We start from the raw sequence: 17,821 nt of genomic DNA, 5'->3' as shown, positions 1-17,821 counted from the left end.
CTTCCTAACCACAACCAGAAAAAGATAAAGTTGAAAACTTCTCTTAGCAAAAAAAAGGTCAACTCAAAACAACCTTTTGATAAGAACTGGAGGAAGATGGGTGATTGTGCATATTGTTAAAACCTCTGGAACACTCACTAAATTTAAGAGGGTCAGATTACCTGTTAGTACAGCCCTGCACATACTTCTTGTGGGAGCCCACAGAGGTTTCCTAGTGAGAACTTACTCAGGGTCAGAGAATCTGAGCTTGCTTTACCCAGCAGGGTTGTGTAAGGAGATGATTTGGTCAATGACGTGGTTACCAGGTGTTTGGAAGGGTCTACAGTTGCCTGTATGGTGTGCTTTGATCTTGTAAGGGGGAGGTCTCTTGCCTCTCTCCTTGGCAAGTTATAAAAAGCCTTTTAAATAAACCTTCAAAGCTGTTGGGTATTGATCCAGGCTCTCCTGAAACTATTCTGTGTTTCTGTCTTTCTTCTCATCGGCTAGGTCTCTCTTTCTACCTAATATTTTTTTTTATCCCTCTCTCCTCCTCCTAAGAACCCTAGAGAAGGTGGGAAAGGTTGGAACTGGACTCCCACCATCTCCCCCACTTCTAATTAAACCGGTGATTCTTGAAAAAAGACAAAGGAAGTGACTAACCACAGCCTAATAGAGGTAGGGTGACTCTAATGAAGTCATTAAATGAGACAGAAAGGAAGGGACAGCATAGCAAATTAGGGAACTGTGGACACAGAACCACCCTGAGAAGGTACCATGAGTAGCTACTGACATGTGAAATGAAGTGAAAAAAAATAAGAATCCAGTGATGTCTCTGGGCTGCTACAGAGATTATCAGTCTAGCTAACAAACAATTTGTTTACAAAATGATCTGAATCCCAGTAAGTCTCCAAAGAGAGTTCATCTTCCCACATCCACTTCAGACATAGATTGTTTTCAGGTGAGTCAAAGGAAGGGTCTCCAAAGAGCAGGTGAGGGGCCTTGAACTTCTGGTTCTCCCACTCGGGCTCCCAAGTGTTGGGATTACAAGCATGTGCCAGCACACCCTGCTCCATCAAAATTTTTAAAGATTTCCATCAACATTTGACCTGGAGTAGATTCAATGTTCCCACAGTGTGGTTCGTACTTGTGATGTGGAGTTTTTACTCATCTGAAGTGCAACGAGAGAAATAAAGACAGTGTGATTGTCTTAATGGAATGTAAAGATTCCATTTAAAGAATTGTTTAGTTAGGAAAGGGTGACTTTCCTAACTTCATATTATTAAAATCTCATTACATTTATCAAATGGTGGTAAAAATAAACAGTGGCTTTTATTGTTGTTACTCATGTTTTTATGTGGCAACATTCAGTTTGTCAACTTTATATTGTCCAAAAGTCCAAAGCCTCGTCTAAATTCAAGGCAATCTCATGTGAACTTTTACAGCCAAAAATAAGTTATTTATATGGAGTATGAACCTGCCATCTTTTGTAGCCAGGCAAGGCTTCCGATGGTGGGACTGGATTGCTTTTGGTTGAATTATTGGCCAAGGCAGTCCTGTGGAGATCCCTAAAAAACTGAGGCTGATGCTAGGAGGGATCACTCTCTGAAAACTGTCACTGTGGGCCTCATTGCCAAGGACAACATCTACACAGCCCACTGAATATCAAGAAGTCCAGCTGGTGTCTGCCTAGAGCCTTCACCCTGCATTCTGATCTCTTTGATGTGAGAAGGGTATACTGCAGGCTACCGAAAGAGAAACCTGGACACCAACCCAGCCACAAGATGGGCTGCCTGCAAGATTTGCTGGGGCAATGGTGGCACAGAATTTGTAAGAATGGCCAACCAATGTCTGGCTTAACTCAAGTCCCACTCCATGAGAGGGAGTCCATGCCCTACACTGCCTAGGTGGCCAAGAACTGGAGATTGGGTAGCCCAGAGGCCTAGGGATATCCAAACATGACTGCTCTTAAAAAAAATAATCAATGAAATGATTCCAATGATATTCTGCTATACTCATAGATTAGTGTCTTGTCCAATCATCATCAGAGAGGCTTCTTCTGGCAGTAGATGGGAGTGGGCACAAAGACCCACAGCCAGACTTTATGCAGAGAAAGAGAGAGTCTAATTGAGAGGTCTCCATTGGGTCCCTCCCCTAGGAGATCAGAAAGCCCCTCTGAAGAGGGGGAGGAAATGCAAAACTCAGAGGGGATGGAGGACACCAAGAGAACATGGCCTACCGAATCAACTAAGCAGGGCTCATAGAGACTGAAGCAGCAAGCACAGGGCCTGCATGGGTCCGCACCAGGTCCTCTGCATGTATGTTATAGATGATAGCTTGGTGTTTTGTGGGACTCCTAACAGTGGGCCTGGGGATGTCTCTGATTCTTTTGCCTGCTCTTGGGACTCTTTTCCTCCTATTGGATTGCCTTGTCCAGCCTTGATATGAGGGCTTTTTCTTTGTCTTATTATACCTTGTTTTATCCTGTTTGGTTGTTGTCTCTTGGAAGCCAGCTCTTTTCTGAAGAGGAAACAGAAGAGGAGTGGGTATGAGGGAGAAGGGAGGTGAGGAGAATTGGGAGGAATGGGGGGAGGGGAACTGTATTTGGGATGTATTGTACAAGAGAAGAATCTATTTTCTACTAAATAAACAAAATAAGTAGTTATGTATTTCTAACACAATAGAACAGATTAATCACTACATTTGAAAACAAAATAATAGAAGGGCAAAAACAAATGTTGAAGCCCATTCCTGGCATCTGTGGGGTCATGGTAGCATCATCTGGACTCCAACAAGACTAGGTAGCCCAACTCTTTCAGCTTTGTTGCCTGTAACACACATGGTCTCACGGGACAGTTCCTCCTGATCCATTCAGCTGTCCTCAGTGGACTTCCCACAGGCATCTCCAGTACACTGGGGTCTCTGTTTCCCCCCTAACAGCTTCACATGGAGCTGTCCCAGGAGCTCTATGGGGGAATCTGATCTTACTTCATATTGCCTAACCTTGGTGGCTTTTTGGAACCTTGATGTGAGTCTCTATGACCCTCTAACTCTTAGAGTTTTCATGCCTATAAAATCAGTGCCCTATGGACCATGTCAATTTCTGATGATAGCTGGCCACATTGGACCACAGTTGCAATGGCCTCTATGTGCTTTCAAGGCTGCCCTGTGAAAACACTTCTGTAGGAGGGCCTGCTCAGCAGGATACCCTTAGGGGAGAGTCTCTTTGTTCAAGCTCTTTTTTTTTTTTTAATGAGAGTTTTTCTTAACTGCACTAATCTCTTTAGGAACACAGCCCCTTTGTCAGCACAGGTCCTGCCCACAACTTTAAATCTGTTCATGCTCCTTTCTTCACCAACTGCACATTTTTTTTCATATCTTTGTATTCCATTTTTTTTAATCTCTTTTACCGAAATCTGAGTAAATGCAGTCTAAACCATGCCACTGGCTCAATGATTTATTTTCTTGGAATTCCCTCCACCAAACAAATCAATCCATTGCTTTTAAATTTACGATCACTGGAGTTTTCAGGACATTCGCAGAATGCAGTCAGGTTTCTTTGGCAGGCTATAACATGAATGACATCTAGTCCAGTTCCTGACAGAGCCTTTGTTTCTCTTCATAACCTTACCGGACCAGGCTTTCCTGTCCACACTTTGATCAGCATCCTGCTCTTAGGAGCTCCCTCCAGATGGCCCATTAATCTCTGCTTAGAGCACTTCAGGACTTCTCTAGCATGCAGGTCTAAACTTCCACATTCCTCCCACGAACTAGTTCCAAAGGCTTATGAATCACACAGTGAGGTACTCACAGCAAAGACTCTATAACTGCTACCAATCTTGTGCCTTCATTATTTTGCTTTTATAGTTTCCCTATAAAATTTCCCTTATTCTTTGAGTATTTCACTCGAGTGTGCAGTGTGTTTTGAACTGTTGTGTTGGCCCCCTACCCCTCTTCACATATTCTGTTTTTCTTTTTACCGTGGCCCAACACCTGACAAGAAGTACGTTAAGGAAGAAATGTTGATTTTGACTCACAGTTTCAGGATATAATCCATCACAACAGAGAAGACACCATGACAGGAGACTCCTCATACCCCTGGCACTGGAAGCCTGTTCACACCTCACAGCTGGGCATTTTAGAACAGAGAGAAGGCAAGACATAGGAGAGACTTGAACCCTCAAGGCCTGATTATCCCATGAATAACTGCTTCCAACTAGCTATTTTGGATGTGTTGAGTTTGATAAAATTCATCATTAAAACTAAAGTCACTTGATTTTTATTTTATTTTATTTAATGTAGGTTCTAAAAAACCCTTAAAGTTGTGTCTGTGTGTGTGTGTGTGTGTGTGTGTGTGTGTGTGTGTGTGTGTGTGTATTGCACATTTATTCACATTAGGCATCCCTGTTCTAAAGTCAAGCTGTGTTTATGATTAACTACAATTAAAATGATGCTTTTAGTCCATCATACTGGTGCGTATCTGCAATACCATCACTCTGGAGGCTGTGAGGCAGTAAGGTCAGGAGTTCTAGGCTAACCTGAGTACATAGTAAGATGTCTCAGAGAAAACAAGAGAGACTGTTCTTACTGATAATGTCTTTTGTCTCTGCATCACAGTCACATCAAACTATAACAGCCAACCAAAGTCTTGTGTAGCAATTTTCTCTGAGACTAAAATTCTCCATCTGGGATGGAAGCACCTAATCAATATACTGTATTGCTGCTTCATACTGTCGATCTTGAATCAGATGAGCATAATTTCAGGAGAATGAGCCTATAGTTTGAGTATGAGGGAAACAATTAAAACAGAGATAATAATACTAAGGTCTGTACAGAGTTTGCATTTAGCAAATATCATCTACTTTACTTTAAAATGAAGGGTAGATTAATAACAGATACATACATGCTTCTATTCACATCCATATATACACAGAGGGAGAGAAAGTTATGCTTTTTAGCCATGCTCTCATTCTCTTTATATATCAGTTTTGCGTAGGAATACTAAATTCTACTTTCCTGTTACATCTCTCGACGAGGCATTTGGCAATATATGAGTTGGGACTTGGTTTACCACATACTAGGTAATTTCCTACAAAAATAATGTTTTTGGCCACTTTTTATCAAGGACAAATTTGCTTAGATTTTGCATAAAACATCTTTTGAAATACCTGTACCTATTAACTTCTCCCTCCAATTGCATGTTCAGCAATGTTATCAATATTATTCTCCAAAAGTCATCTGATTTTGGAATTGTCTAATTAATGCTAAATTAAGACAGCTAAAATTATCTTTGATTGGAACTTAGGAATGATGAGTCTTGGCTGATTGGCAGCTGTCACCTGTAATAGAAATGGAGCCACGGGATTAGCAACTTGACAGAATGCTTCTTTTGCCCTTGGGTTGGACTTGATAGTCTTAACTTATGGTTAGTGAATCATTATGGGAGTCTCTCTATGCTGTGAAACTCCAAGTGAGATTTCATTAGCTTCTGATCCTGGGAAAACTCAGGTCTACAATTAAAAAAAAGAAAAAAAAAGCCAAACTAACAAAATGGCTGTCTCCATTGTTGAGCATGATAGTGAGTGATAGGTATAGAAGAGCATGCTGGCTTTCAGGTGAGGAGGGATGAAAAGGTCACAGGGTCTCATAGATCTAGAAGAGTGCTTGGACAAGAAGGCTTTCCTAGCTTGACTCACTGGGTTGTTACAAGAAGTAATTTTCTTTTTCTTTTGTTGGTTTTAATTTTTAATTTTTTTTTTTGAGACTTGGTTTCTTTATGCAGCCTTGGCTATCCAGGAACTAGCTCTGTAGACGAAGCTGGCCTTAAATTCACGAGATCTGTCTGCCTCTGCCTCCAGAGTGTTGGGATTCAAGGCATGCACAAATACCACCACCCTGCAAGAAGTAATTTTCAAACAGAGGGCTTTGTTGTTACTCAGAGTGCTTCAGTGGGCTCCACAAAGGAGTTCTAAGATAAGAAAGAACATAGTTCTATTAACCTAAGCCAGCACCCAATCTGGGTGGAAAACCAGGACAATACTTAGCCATGAAGAGGCTCTGGCACCATGGATTCCACCAAATCACTCAAGGATGTTTATAATTGACTAGCATGGGTAGAAAGAGAAAGAAGAATGCACTCCATCTGGTTTTGTTTTTGTATATGTATCTTCAAATCGCAAAACAAGAAAATACACTTAAACTCAAACTCTAGGTAAAAAGAATTTGATGTCAATAATCAGACTTTAAAAAACAATGTCTAGCTGGGCAATGGTGGTACACACCTTTAATCCCAGCATGTGAGAGGCAGAGGAAAGTGGGCCTCCAAGTTCGAGGCCAGCCTGGTCTACAGAGTGAATTCCAGGACAGCCAGGGCTACACAAAAATCATGTCTAAAAATAAATAAATAAATAAACAAAAAAAAATGGTATCTAAATATTATTCAACAGAATATATGACTAAGATCCAATGAGTCTCAACTGGAGACAATTTTACACCCAAGGAACTTTTTCCAATGTCTAAACAGAATAGGTTCTAAAAGTAATATTTGTTTCACTGACTTTAACATGTGAAGTCTATTTCACATTTCTAAATCATAGCCAAAAAATTATTTTATTTGTCTTTTTCTCCCCTGTAGAAATAATTTATTTCATAGAAAGAAAATCATAACTCCCCTAGCCACAAGTTTTGACTGTGTTTACGGTACCATACATGAATCCCCTTCTGTGTACAGGCCTCAATCGAGTCAAGAGCGTGGGTGATTACACTCACACAGTCTTGCCACCATCGCACAGGCACATCTTGCCTGGCAGGTCAGTGTTGTCACGTGCAGGTTGCAGTTCTGGGTCAGACTACTGATGCCTCTTCTCCCCCAGCAGCCCGTATAGCTGTTGCTGTTATAAGATCTGTTTCTCTATGTCCTGCAACCAAAGTGTGGGTGTCGTCAAGCACAAGAGTCTTACCATCCAGTGAGTGTGGAAAGGCGAGAGCAATGGCCTATACCTTTTTGAGTATCTCGGGGCCTTCCTGACCTTAACTCCTAGGGAGGTAACCTGTGCCTCAGGTAACACTGAGGTTTCTTTCAAAACCCATGGGAAAAGCATTTTTCATGTATGTGGGTTTTCTCTGTTTAAACTCTTCTCTTTATCCTGAAACTCTCTCTGTAGACCAGACTGGCCTCAAACTCAGAGATTCACCTGCCTCTGGTGGCTGACTGCTGACATCAAAGGGTTTTGCCGCCGCCGCCACCACTGCCGCCGCCACCACCACCACCACCAATACCACCACCAATACCACCACCTCCACCACCACCATCACCACCACCAATACCACCACCACCACCACCACCACCACCACCACCACCACCACCACCACCACCACCACCACCTCCACCACCTCCACCACCACCACCAGCACCGGGCTTTGGTTATATTTTTAATTAACACACACACACACACACACACACACACACACACACACACACACATCCTTTTACGTCACATGTATTCTACAATCCACTCATTATATTTTCTATTGAGTTGCAAGATGTTAGGTTCCCAAACAGCTTCATGCAGCCTTCATCTTGGCTGGCATTTCCTCTTCTCCCTCATCTCCTCGTTCCCCTTTCAAACCCTTGTATCATTGTGATAACCATTAATTCTAGAAAGAGACTGATAAATCAAAAATAAGAATTATATCCTCTAAGACAAAATGCTGCCCGTGGAAATGTTATTTGTATTTACATACTTTTCTTGTTCACCAGCGGCCAGTGTGAAAATTTGTCACATGAGTGGCTGCCACTTGGTAGTTACCTGCTGTGCACAAGGGCTTGTGCCAGTCATCCAGTGTGCCCTGTGCAGAGCCCAGAGCTCTCTTACTGAACAAGTATTTTTTTTTCCTGGAAACCGAGGTTGGGATAACAGCTGTCAGCCCCAGAGTGTCAGGATCCCTAAGATTTGGACCCAGGAAGACTTCATTGTTCAGTCACAACATGTCAAGTCTCTACTATAGTAAAATCAGGAGAGCAAAAGCATTTTGAAATACTTGATTTTTATATTTTTCCTTGAGCCATATCTTCCAAACAAACTTAAAAGGCCACTGCAGTCACACCTTAGTTCCTGTTCTATGTTTGTGCCATAAAAGCATTCATGGAGGAAAAAAAAATTCTGCTTGGGGGTTACCTCAGCTCAGTTTCTTTCCAACAGCTTTGATAAGGTCAGACTTCTGTCAGTGTCCATATATGTATGTGGAGACTTTTCAGGGCAGAGAAACAAGATGTTTAGAGGAAACAGACCTATGTGCTTTCAGAAACTTTCCTTACTGCTCCTCTCTCTCTCTCTCTCTCTCTCTCTCTCTCTCTCTCTCTCTCTCTTTCTCTCTGGGTGTGTGTGTGTGTGTGTGTGTGTGTCTGTGTGTGTGTGTGTGTGTGTGTGTGAAGATATTAATTAAGGCTTTCAGAAAAGGGAATCAAGAGAGGAGAGAGGAAGGGGCGGAGGGATAAAGGAAGGAAGGGAATAAGGGAGGGAGGGACAGAGAGAGAGGGAGAGAGGGAGAGAGAGAGAGCTGCCTTATAGCTGCTAAGACTGCGGACAGAAATAGCACAACCACTGTGAGCTGTGCGCGACTCATTTTATCCAAGACCACATTTTATCTACTTTCATTAATCAGTTGCTCAGAAAGAAAGAAATGACATCTGGTCCATTCTTCTTCTGCATCTTCATTATTGGAAAATACTGTGAGTATGCTCAGCATCTAATTTTCTGTGCCTTAGTGTTTTGTGAAATAATTATAAGTACAAATGTTCATTCCTTACATTTATGCTTTTAAGCTAAAATGCATGCTCTGATAAAATTGCAATCTTACTTTAGAATCATTCCTTTTAGTATGTTTCTGATATTTGTACTGGAATATACTGTCATAATCAAAAGTTAAGCAAAACTAACATGTTTTTATAAGCCTATGCTTAGTAACAGGCAACTTTTATAATTGATGAGCAGTATTTTCATATTTAAAAGCAATCTATACATTCTGTACAACCAATATGTCCATTGAGTTATCCCGGGAGTTCCTGATACTCATTCGTCTCTATGTAGTTGTAGCACATTGCCATCCCATGATATGCTCCCTGGGGTGTGCATCCACACAGAGTTACATGTAGCCATGTAACTCCTCTGCCAGGTTTTGCACTATCCCTTGAAAGGAAAACGAGGGAAAACATAAAACAATGAAAAACATAGATACCCAAGAAAACAAAAAGTCATTTTGCTTTTAATATAATGGCAATTTTCCTTTGTGTATTCAGCCACGGGTTTTGTTTTTAATCTTGTTTACAATTTTAGGGAAAGGGCTGTTACTCATTATGTCTCATTGAATTGTCATGTCTGAGTTAAAAAAAAAACACTTATGTTTGTTAGAACAATTAAATAATCCAAACCCAGTACAGAATTAAAGTTTCTGAGTTCCCCCAATATTTTAGGGTATTGGGGATACGAACACCCCCAAATTTAAAACACAAGCATGTTTATGTTCTTCTGGCTCTCAAAGTCTACAAAACTTTTGTTTATACTAAGATATTCTACTTAATTTCTCAGGGTAACCTTCCATCTTAAATCCCTTAATTCCGATAGGCATATACTATGCTTTGATGATTTTTTTCTCCTTTTCTCCACAGTACAACTAATCTAAATAGTCAAAGACTGAGATGGTTTCCAAACCAGGGAAGTGACTAGGAATCCCTGAGAATATTCTGCTCCTACTTTTCTCTATCTCAGTCTTAATTATGACATACCCACGTGTAACTAAAGTAAGAAAAACTCAAACTTCACATCATCATCAAGACACTGAATCTTTCTAATTATAACCTAGTGCTTAAGGTATCAGGGCCACACACATACACACACACACACACACACACACACACACACACACACACACACATGAGCTGTACACAAGCTTCTGACATTTGCAGCAAGAGCCCTTTGAAATTAACAAACAATTTTAGCATTTTCTATTCTATTTCAAGGAAATGCATAGACTGAGAGATCCAGAGGAATTCTTCTAAAACAGGTGTTCTATTATGAAGAATTTCAGGTGTATAAAAGGTGTTCAGAGCAGTTTAAGAAGGAATTTTGGCAGATGTGGTACTAAAGACGTTCCAGGCTATAAAAATGTTCCACGTTAACATTCTTTTGTTAATAAATTATTTTCATGAGCAAAATACTGAAAGTGATAACGATGATGACAATATCATCTTGTTATATTTCAGTTCTCTTGAGGTTTAAAAACAAACAAAAAAACAAAACCTGTAAGTAGTTGCATAGTCGCAAGCTGCAAATTCTAAACATTCCATGTTTTCCACTGGGGATGGGGCAACACGGTGACACAGAGATGAGGAGCAGGATTCCAGGCTACCTGTGCAACCTGGGTGACCGGGAGGACCTTTGCAGAGACCCTAACATAGTAACCCATAATAAACTCAGTCCACCTTGATTGTAGCCCATCACTCAAATCCATCCACCCAAGTGGGGACTCTCTGTGCACACAGCAAAGGACATCAGCAAAGGTCATCAACAGTAGCATAGAAGGGCAGGCTCCTAACCCTCTACTGCTGCCCTGAGCTGTGAGTTTTTTACTCCGTGTGCTGGGCTGGCTTCCTTTGGCTTGGCTGGGTGTTGTGTTGTGTTGTGTTGATCCAGTCCTCTGGTACTTTGGAAAGGTAATGTGGTATCTTGGAAGACACCATGCTAACATGTTCAGCTGCATTGGTTCTACTACTGCTTCTACTGTAGTATTGGTTCTACTGTTCTCAGCAATTAATTTACCATCTTTGAACCTTAGTTTGTAAAATGCCAATCAAATATGTTACCTTATCTACTTCTCAGAGCCCTTGTATTCAGTCTCTGCTAGAAAAAAAAAATTAAATCTTCATAATAACGATTATGTAGAAACAATTCAGCAAGACCCAAGGACATGTTGTGCCATGTCACAGGGCTAGCACTAATAATGCCAAGATTTGAGTGATTTGGGTTGATGCTCTTTCCTCTGGACAACGATCATCCTCAGCAGGGGTGGCACAGATAATTGGGTCTTGAAAACAGCGAAGCTTCCTATAGATGGGAAGAGCTATTGGCCATGTTTTCACCAAAAAGCCTAACTGAATGCCAGATACTTTAATAAGCAATAGGATAAAGTGCCATTACAGCTTCAGCCTTGCTCTGAAGGGACAGAGTGGAGATGGCAGCCCATTAACCCAGAGCTGTTGCTGAGTGACACACACAGACGCTGAGCTGGGCTCAGAAAAGCCAGCCTGTTGTCCTTCAGTCCCCTAGCCATGGCCAGTGAATTGCAATAAACCAAAGTTAATCTGTAGTCTGATACTAGTTTAGTTATGTGAGATTTTGCCGTCAGAGGAAGCTGAGCAAAGGGCACGTGGCACCATACCATGACGTTTTTTATTCTTGTGAATCTACAGTTAGTTCAAAACTACAAATTTAAAAAAAAATCCTCAGAATGTGTTTTATCATAAATCCTTATGAGAGATATTTTACATATTAAACAATGTCATCAAGCAAAATAGTCGTTTTGCGTGACACTTTAGGTAGGCAGAAAACAGGTAAGATAGGAGAAAGTAGAGGGGCTTTGAAGCAAGCCATCCTAGACCTTACTCTGTAGACCAGGCTGGCCTTGAACTCAGAGACCCACCTGTCTCTGGCTCCTGAGTGCTAGGATTAGAGGCATGTGCCACCACCACCAGACCACTTTAGAATTAATAGAAGGACGGGCCCAGATGTTGAGGGCTCAGTTACAGCACCCCAGGGAGACTTAGCGGACGGTCTGGTCTTTGCCCTGGAGCCCACACCAGGGTAACTTCTTAGCAGCTATCTAAGAAGAGAAGAAACAGAAAGTTAGACACCCCACAAAAGGCCAGAAACTTGACGAAGACATTAAAAAAAAGAGACCCACACCAACATACTTATCCATGTCCAAATGTGGGAGAATAAATTTACCAATGTACAGACTATGGGATAGCTAGTGTTCCGACTTTGTGAAGGTTGCTACAATTTCGTGCTGTTCCTACTCTGAACTAAGACTCGCATTTTTAAGTTCCAAGTAGGTAAAGATAAATCTTCATAAATACTTTACCACCTGAATAAAAGGGAGGAAATTGTGTTTGTGAAGCAAATAGGCATTCAAGCATAATTTCACACATCAGAACAAACTTGTCCAACTAAAGTGCCTGGAGGTGGGTAGTTTAGTTAGGTTTGATCTTTTTCATTAAAAAAGAAAAGCTGTTAGGATTTAAACAACGCAATCTCAAGCTTTATGGTGATAATTTTTATCGTTTCCGTTTACTGTGAGCTTTCCGTGAACCAGGAACCATGTTAAATGTCCACAAACATCTCCTATTCCCCCAGTTACTTATGAGATATTCCTACCTTAAAGTAGAAAACAGAGAATAAGGAATGTTCTGTAGTACGTCCTAGGCTCTACTTTCTAAAATGTGTTGCAAAAGAGATTTGAATCCAAGTCTGTCTCCTTAGTAACACTCTGTAGTAAAGTGTGACTTGGTCCTAATACTTCTAAAATTATCATATCTTAGAATTAAAAGGTACTTTGCAGACACCCTGATCTATCTCACTTTAGTTCATACAAATGATGTAGTGCCCACTTCAGAATCTGAGCGACCCAAGGTCTCAAAACCAGAAATCCAGGTTTTCTACCACATAGGATGATGCCAAGCAGTGGAACACATTCACCCTCAGTGTCATGCATCTCTTCTTATGGACCGGTGAGGCTCTATTTACCAATTAATGCATACCAACATCCAGTGGATTAGGATACAGATGCTGACAACTTGTGGTATAGAAAACATTTTTGTTTCCAACCATATAGCAAATGCCAATAAATACCAGCTCAGTTCCTGTGTCAGCTCCCTTCTCCCTCCTCCTTACCTATGTCCTCCCTCACTAGCTCCACAGCCCCAGGAGCTCCATCTCTTACCTGATGTAGAGAGATCCAAAGCTACCTCTTACTGTTCAGTTCTACAGATCCAGACACTCCTCCGGTCAGAACACCTAGAATCTACCCTTGACTCGAGGAATCCTTTCCTTCTTTGATCAAAAGCAACAGCAAGTTATGAAGACTTCAGATTTAGGTTTTGATCTCCAACCTCATAAACAACAATTAAAAAAAAAAACAAGTAACAAAAAGAGGACAATAAGAGTAAACTCTCCTATAATTTGTGTTAGGAAATGGTATTTTCTTGTTAAATCATTATGTTATGTATTGGGTTCTTCGTTATGTACATTTCACTTTGTCATTGTTTCAATATTTACCTGATTTAATTGAGGTCTCTCATGTCTTCACTCTTTCTATTATAATGAATATATCTTTTAGAAATAATCAAAAACTTTCTGAGAGTTCATCATCGAGAAGAGGGCTCACTCTCAGTTCTTTCACTGGCTGCTCTGGACCACATGGCACCCCTGCATCTCACGGTGGCATTTTCTTTTCTGTCTGTTTCTCCATGTGGTTCTTCCAGGATTCTCCAAATCCTGCCTCAGGAACTAGAGCATTCATTGAGTGTAGACCCTGGCCTCAACCTCTTCCCAAAGTCAGCTCCAGTCCCACCTTTAGTCAAGGTGCCCAGTGAAAGCCAAATGTCACCCTCATGATTAACAAAAAGGGACAGCGAAGGTTCTGGCACATTGTTCAATGGTGAGATTTGCTATTTTTAAAAGGTAGTTGACATTTTAAGTAATTTGATATTTTTGTTAGAAGACCCATAAGTCCTTGAGCTGAGAGGTCACAGAGTTATGGGTGATTTTGATGGTTATAACATCTAATTACATGGAAGTTTCCTAAGCATCTTTTCCCTTGGCTCTCATCTAATCCACTTATGGAAAAATAACATGAAGTTTCTTTTTTGTTTCTGCTGCCTAGAGCCTGAACCTCAAGTGAATTGCTATTACCTTAGGCAACTTCCTAAGTATTTTTAAAAGACATTTCAGCTTTCTACAAGTGAAGCTCCTTTGAGTTGGAAGGAAACCTAACGTTTCAGAGGATGACACCCACATCTGTGCCACGGGAAAACGTTAAGGCTCTTCCTTTTCTCTTCATTATCTTGGGTACCTTCTAAACATGGCTCTGCAGTTGCATACATAGGCCCTAAAGGACAGGAAATAACAGAAGGGCAGAATATTGCCTGAAAATAGAAATAACCTAGACTGAAGTTCTTGAATTTATTATTCACCAAATTCCTAGTCTCCGATGTTATGACTTGGCCAATATGCTCTCCTAGTGTGGTCACCTCTCTTGCTCCTGCCTGGTAAATAAACACTCAGATCTTTCTCACAACCAATCAGAAAGGCTCTGATCCCAGGTCCCCAGTGCTCCATTTGCAGCCGGGCCCTTGGTTGGAAATGGCATCTCTGTTCTCCAATTCCCCAAGGGATCAAGTCATCTTTTTTTATTTTTTTCCCTGATTTCACCAGCACTGAACACCTGTGCATCTCACCTCCCCCAGGCCCTTCCTCCCCACAGAAAGAGTACCACCTCCCGGCCTTCCCACTTGTTCTGGTGCCACACAGTTAGGACAACAGAGACACAGCTGAGACACAGCCATCACCCTAAACCTACTCCGCTCCCTTCCTAGCCGCGTTTCCCGAGATGAGGTCATGTGTTCTCTTTTACATGGAGAGCAAAAGGTGCTGGTGGGAGCATGCAGTGAGTCCTGGTTGTTGTGGAAAGCCACCTCGGGCTTTAACAAGTCATGGCTTTGCTGCCACGTTGATCCCACATCGGTAGTCAGCTATCCATTCTGACACACCTGGTCTCTTATTCATCCTACGGGCAGACTGTCGTTGCATTTGGGATTCAGGCATTGGAATGAAATGGGCAGGTACAAACCTGGCCCGTTATCTCTGGCCTCTTCGTAGCCTTCTTTGGTTTGCTTACGCTGTGTGCTGTTTCGCCTCTGTTCTCCCCTATGTGGAAGCAGCTGGCTGTCAAGTGCGCCTGCACGTTTCCTTTCCCACCTCCCGGCAGTCCAGACATGGGTGCTGAGAGGATCAGACGTGCCCTCTTGTTCCCATCGTGTTAGTTTCTCCTTTCTATCTTAACTTGTCACTGCTTTCCGTCGTCTCACTGTGGCTCCTAACAAAGTACCCACAATTCTACTCTCTTGATGCCAAATCCTATTCACCTCATCTCCCTAGTGCTATCTCCTCATGAATGTAAGCTTCCACAGAAGAGTTGTGTGTAGCACCTTACAACAACAACAACACACACACACACAAATACACACAGAGACACAAACAAATACACACTAATACACACACTAACACACACACACAAACACACACACAAATACACACAAGCGCACACACACACACACACACACAGTCCTTTTTTGCAGTTATCTGGATTCATAGGCACTGGAGCTGATGTGTTTCAGTTGTTGAATAAATTGGTTCCAACATCTTTCTCAAACATAAGGAAATGATTATCCTTCAGTTTTCTTTAGCTACCTCCATTTAAACAGAGAAATATGACTTCATAGGTTTGAAATTAAAAGGTTATGGAATAAAAATGAATGTGAACTTACAGACCTTAATAAAAATGTACATATCTTGATTTACTGAGATAGATCAAATAAGCTGTCCTATAATGATTTCCTGGGCATTTTTATCCAGGCCACATTTCTAATCATTTCTGTTAATGAAAGTTGCTGATTGAGTTCTTGGTACATCAGGCACCACCTTCAGGGACCAAGCACAAGTGTCTGTCCCCACACTCCTCATACCTCCTGGTCCTTGTCTTTCTTCGACAGCCTCTTCCCAGTCATTGCTGCTGTTGTTAGTTGTGGCTTCTTCGTTGTGGATGCCTTAATACGTTTTCCCAAGGCGGGCTGGAAGTGCTTGCTGCAGGTCGAATGGCCCGGAAGATTGGCCATTTTTACTTCCCAGTTGTAGCTAATTTGTTGGAAATTGCAAGCAGCCTCCTGGTTTATCAATGTTTCTACTTCCTCACACATTTCAAACTTAAAAAGACAGCACTATCAGACATGCTTTCTGTCAGTTTCTCCTTGCCTCTCCCAAACATCCTCTTTGTATTAAGACCCAGAGGGGAGAGAGAGGGAAAAAAGACCCAGAGAAGTGGCCAGTTAGCTCAGTTAAATTTAGATTTTTTATTTCTGCTCCTCTGACTGTAGTCTTTACTCTGACCCTGTAAGACAACAGCACAATTTAAGTCATTAGAGAAGAGATTGATTTTATTTTTTGTGTGTTTCAACAACATTTTGGACAGCTGAATTCACCCCAGCCCTGACCAGAAGCAATGCGGTGGTATTTTTCTACCAAATCCACTTTAATGGAGAAAGATGCATATGATATGACTGAGTTACTTTTGGGCATCTGCTTTCAAGTTTCTATGTGAACATATGTAGCAGGTCCAAAATTATTCTCACTATTCAATAACTAGGAAGAGCTTCTCACACACACACACACACACACACACACACACCACACACACACACACACACACACACACACCACACACACACACACACACACACACACACACACACACACACGACCATTTCATTTTTCTCTTAAAGAGTTCATAGTCAATGATAGACAAATTCAAATAGACACAAACTCGATTTACTTAAGAGTGAGCAGAAATACCAAGGCCAAACATACCATCAGTATTACATTCCCTCAACAATTTAGCTAAAAGACAGTCACAATAAATGTCTGAAGAGATAAGGATGGATAAATTAATGGGTATAGTATTAATGAAGGAAACTGGAATTTAGCAAGAATGTAAATTATGGAGAAAAGGAAAAAATGATGAATGGTTGTATTAAGTAAACGTAAATGATATTTTGAGTGGTTTGTAGGCACAGAGAAAGCTCTGAGGTATAAAAGAAGGCTTCATGGCAGCTCAGGACCTAGAGCCAGGACAGACATTAAAGCAAAGAATACATACTGGAGGTGATGTTGGTGCAACTGTTATTCCATGTCCTGTTCCAGAACGGTTTGTCATTGCCTCTGGGATGGGTTACAGAGTGTTTGCATTATAGTAGCTACACAGTTCTGTTCTAAACAGCTATGAAAAAATAAATCACAATGGTATGTATCATGAAATCAGAGAAGACCTGATAGTTTAACCATAAAGCCATAGTTCTTTGAAATACAATTTTAGTGAAAATCTAAGTGAAAGATGAACTCAAGTTTTTTCAATTCATAGCATCAGAGTTTTTAGCTATGACCCAGCAGTGACCAGTGGACACCAGTGAGTGTACGTGTTAACTGTCATTCCACGAGATTATACAAAGAAATCCAAATCTTCAAAGCTTCACAGTGGTTGACGTTTATTCACTTGAGAAAAGAAGCATCCCTACTGGGAAACAAAATGTGTTTGGCTTATTTAAATCAAACGCAAATATCTTGACTCAAAGCCCTACATCATTTCAGATGCCATTTCTCCACATTTTTCTATTTTGCCGCTGTCTGAGTTACCTTTCTGCTGCTGTGAAGAGATACTATGACCAAGGCTTACAGCTCCAGAGCATCGTGGCAGGGAACATGGCAGCAGGCAGGCAGGCATGGCTGGTAATGGAGCAGTAGCTGAGATCTTACATCTTTGTCCACAAGTGCAAGGCAGAGAGAGAGAGAGCTATCTAAGAACAGCGTGGGCTTTTGAAACCTTAAAGCCCACCCTCCAACGAGGTCACATCTCCTACTTCTTCCCAAACGGCTCCACTAACTGGGAACCAAGCATTCTAATGTATGAGCTTATGGGGACCGATCTCATTCAAACCACCACAGTTGACCCAACTGGCGCC

At 41.4% G+C, this 17,821-nt stretch overlaps 1 protein-coding gene across 2 annotated transcripts in view; it reads left to right on the top strand.

The window, feature by feature from the left end:
* Positions 1–17,821, top strand: part of Rxfp1 (relaxin family peptide receptor 1) — a 150,885-nt gene that overhangs the window by 16,387 nt on the left and 116,677 nt on the right. Inside the window, exon 1 of one of the 2 annotated variants that reach the window (XM_015999595.3) lies at positions 8,529–8,707. The exons of the other annotated variant lie outside the window; for it this stretch is intronic. Coding sequence (XP_015855081.1) covers positions 8,659–8,707 — 49 coding nt within the window. The 5' untranslated portion in view covers positions 8,529–8,658. Of the gene's footprint in view, positions 1–8,528; positions 8,708–17,821 lie in introns of those variants that run through there. 2 annotated transcript variants of the gene reach the window in all.

This window comes from Peromyscus maniculatus, chromosome 6 (assembly GCF_049852395.1).
Source record: "Peromyscus maniculatus bairdii isolate BWxNUB_F1_BW_parent chromosome 6, HU_Pman_BW_mat_3.1, whole genome shotgun sequence".
NCBI classification, from domain to species: domain Eukaryota; kingdom Metazoa; phylum Chordata; class Mammalia; order Rodentia; family Cricetidae; genus Peromyscus; species Peromyscus maniculatus.
This window is presented reverse-complemented; position numbering and strand designations above follow the sequence as displayed.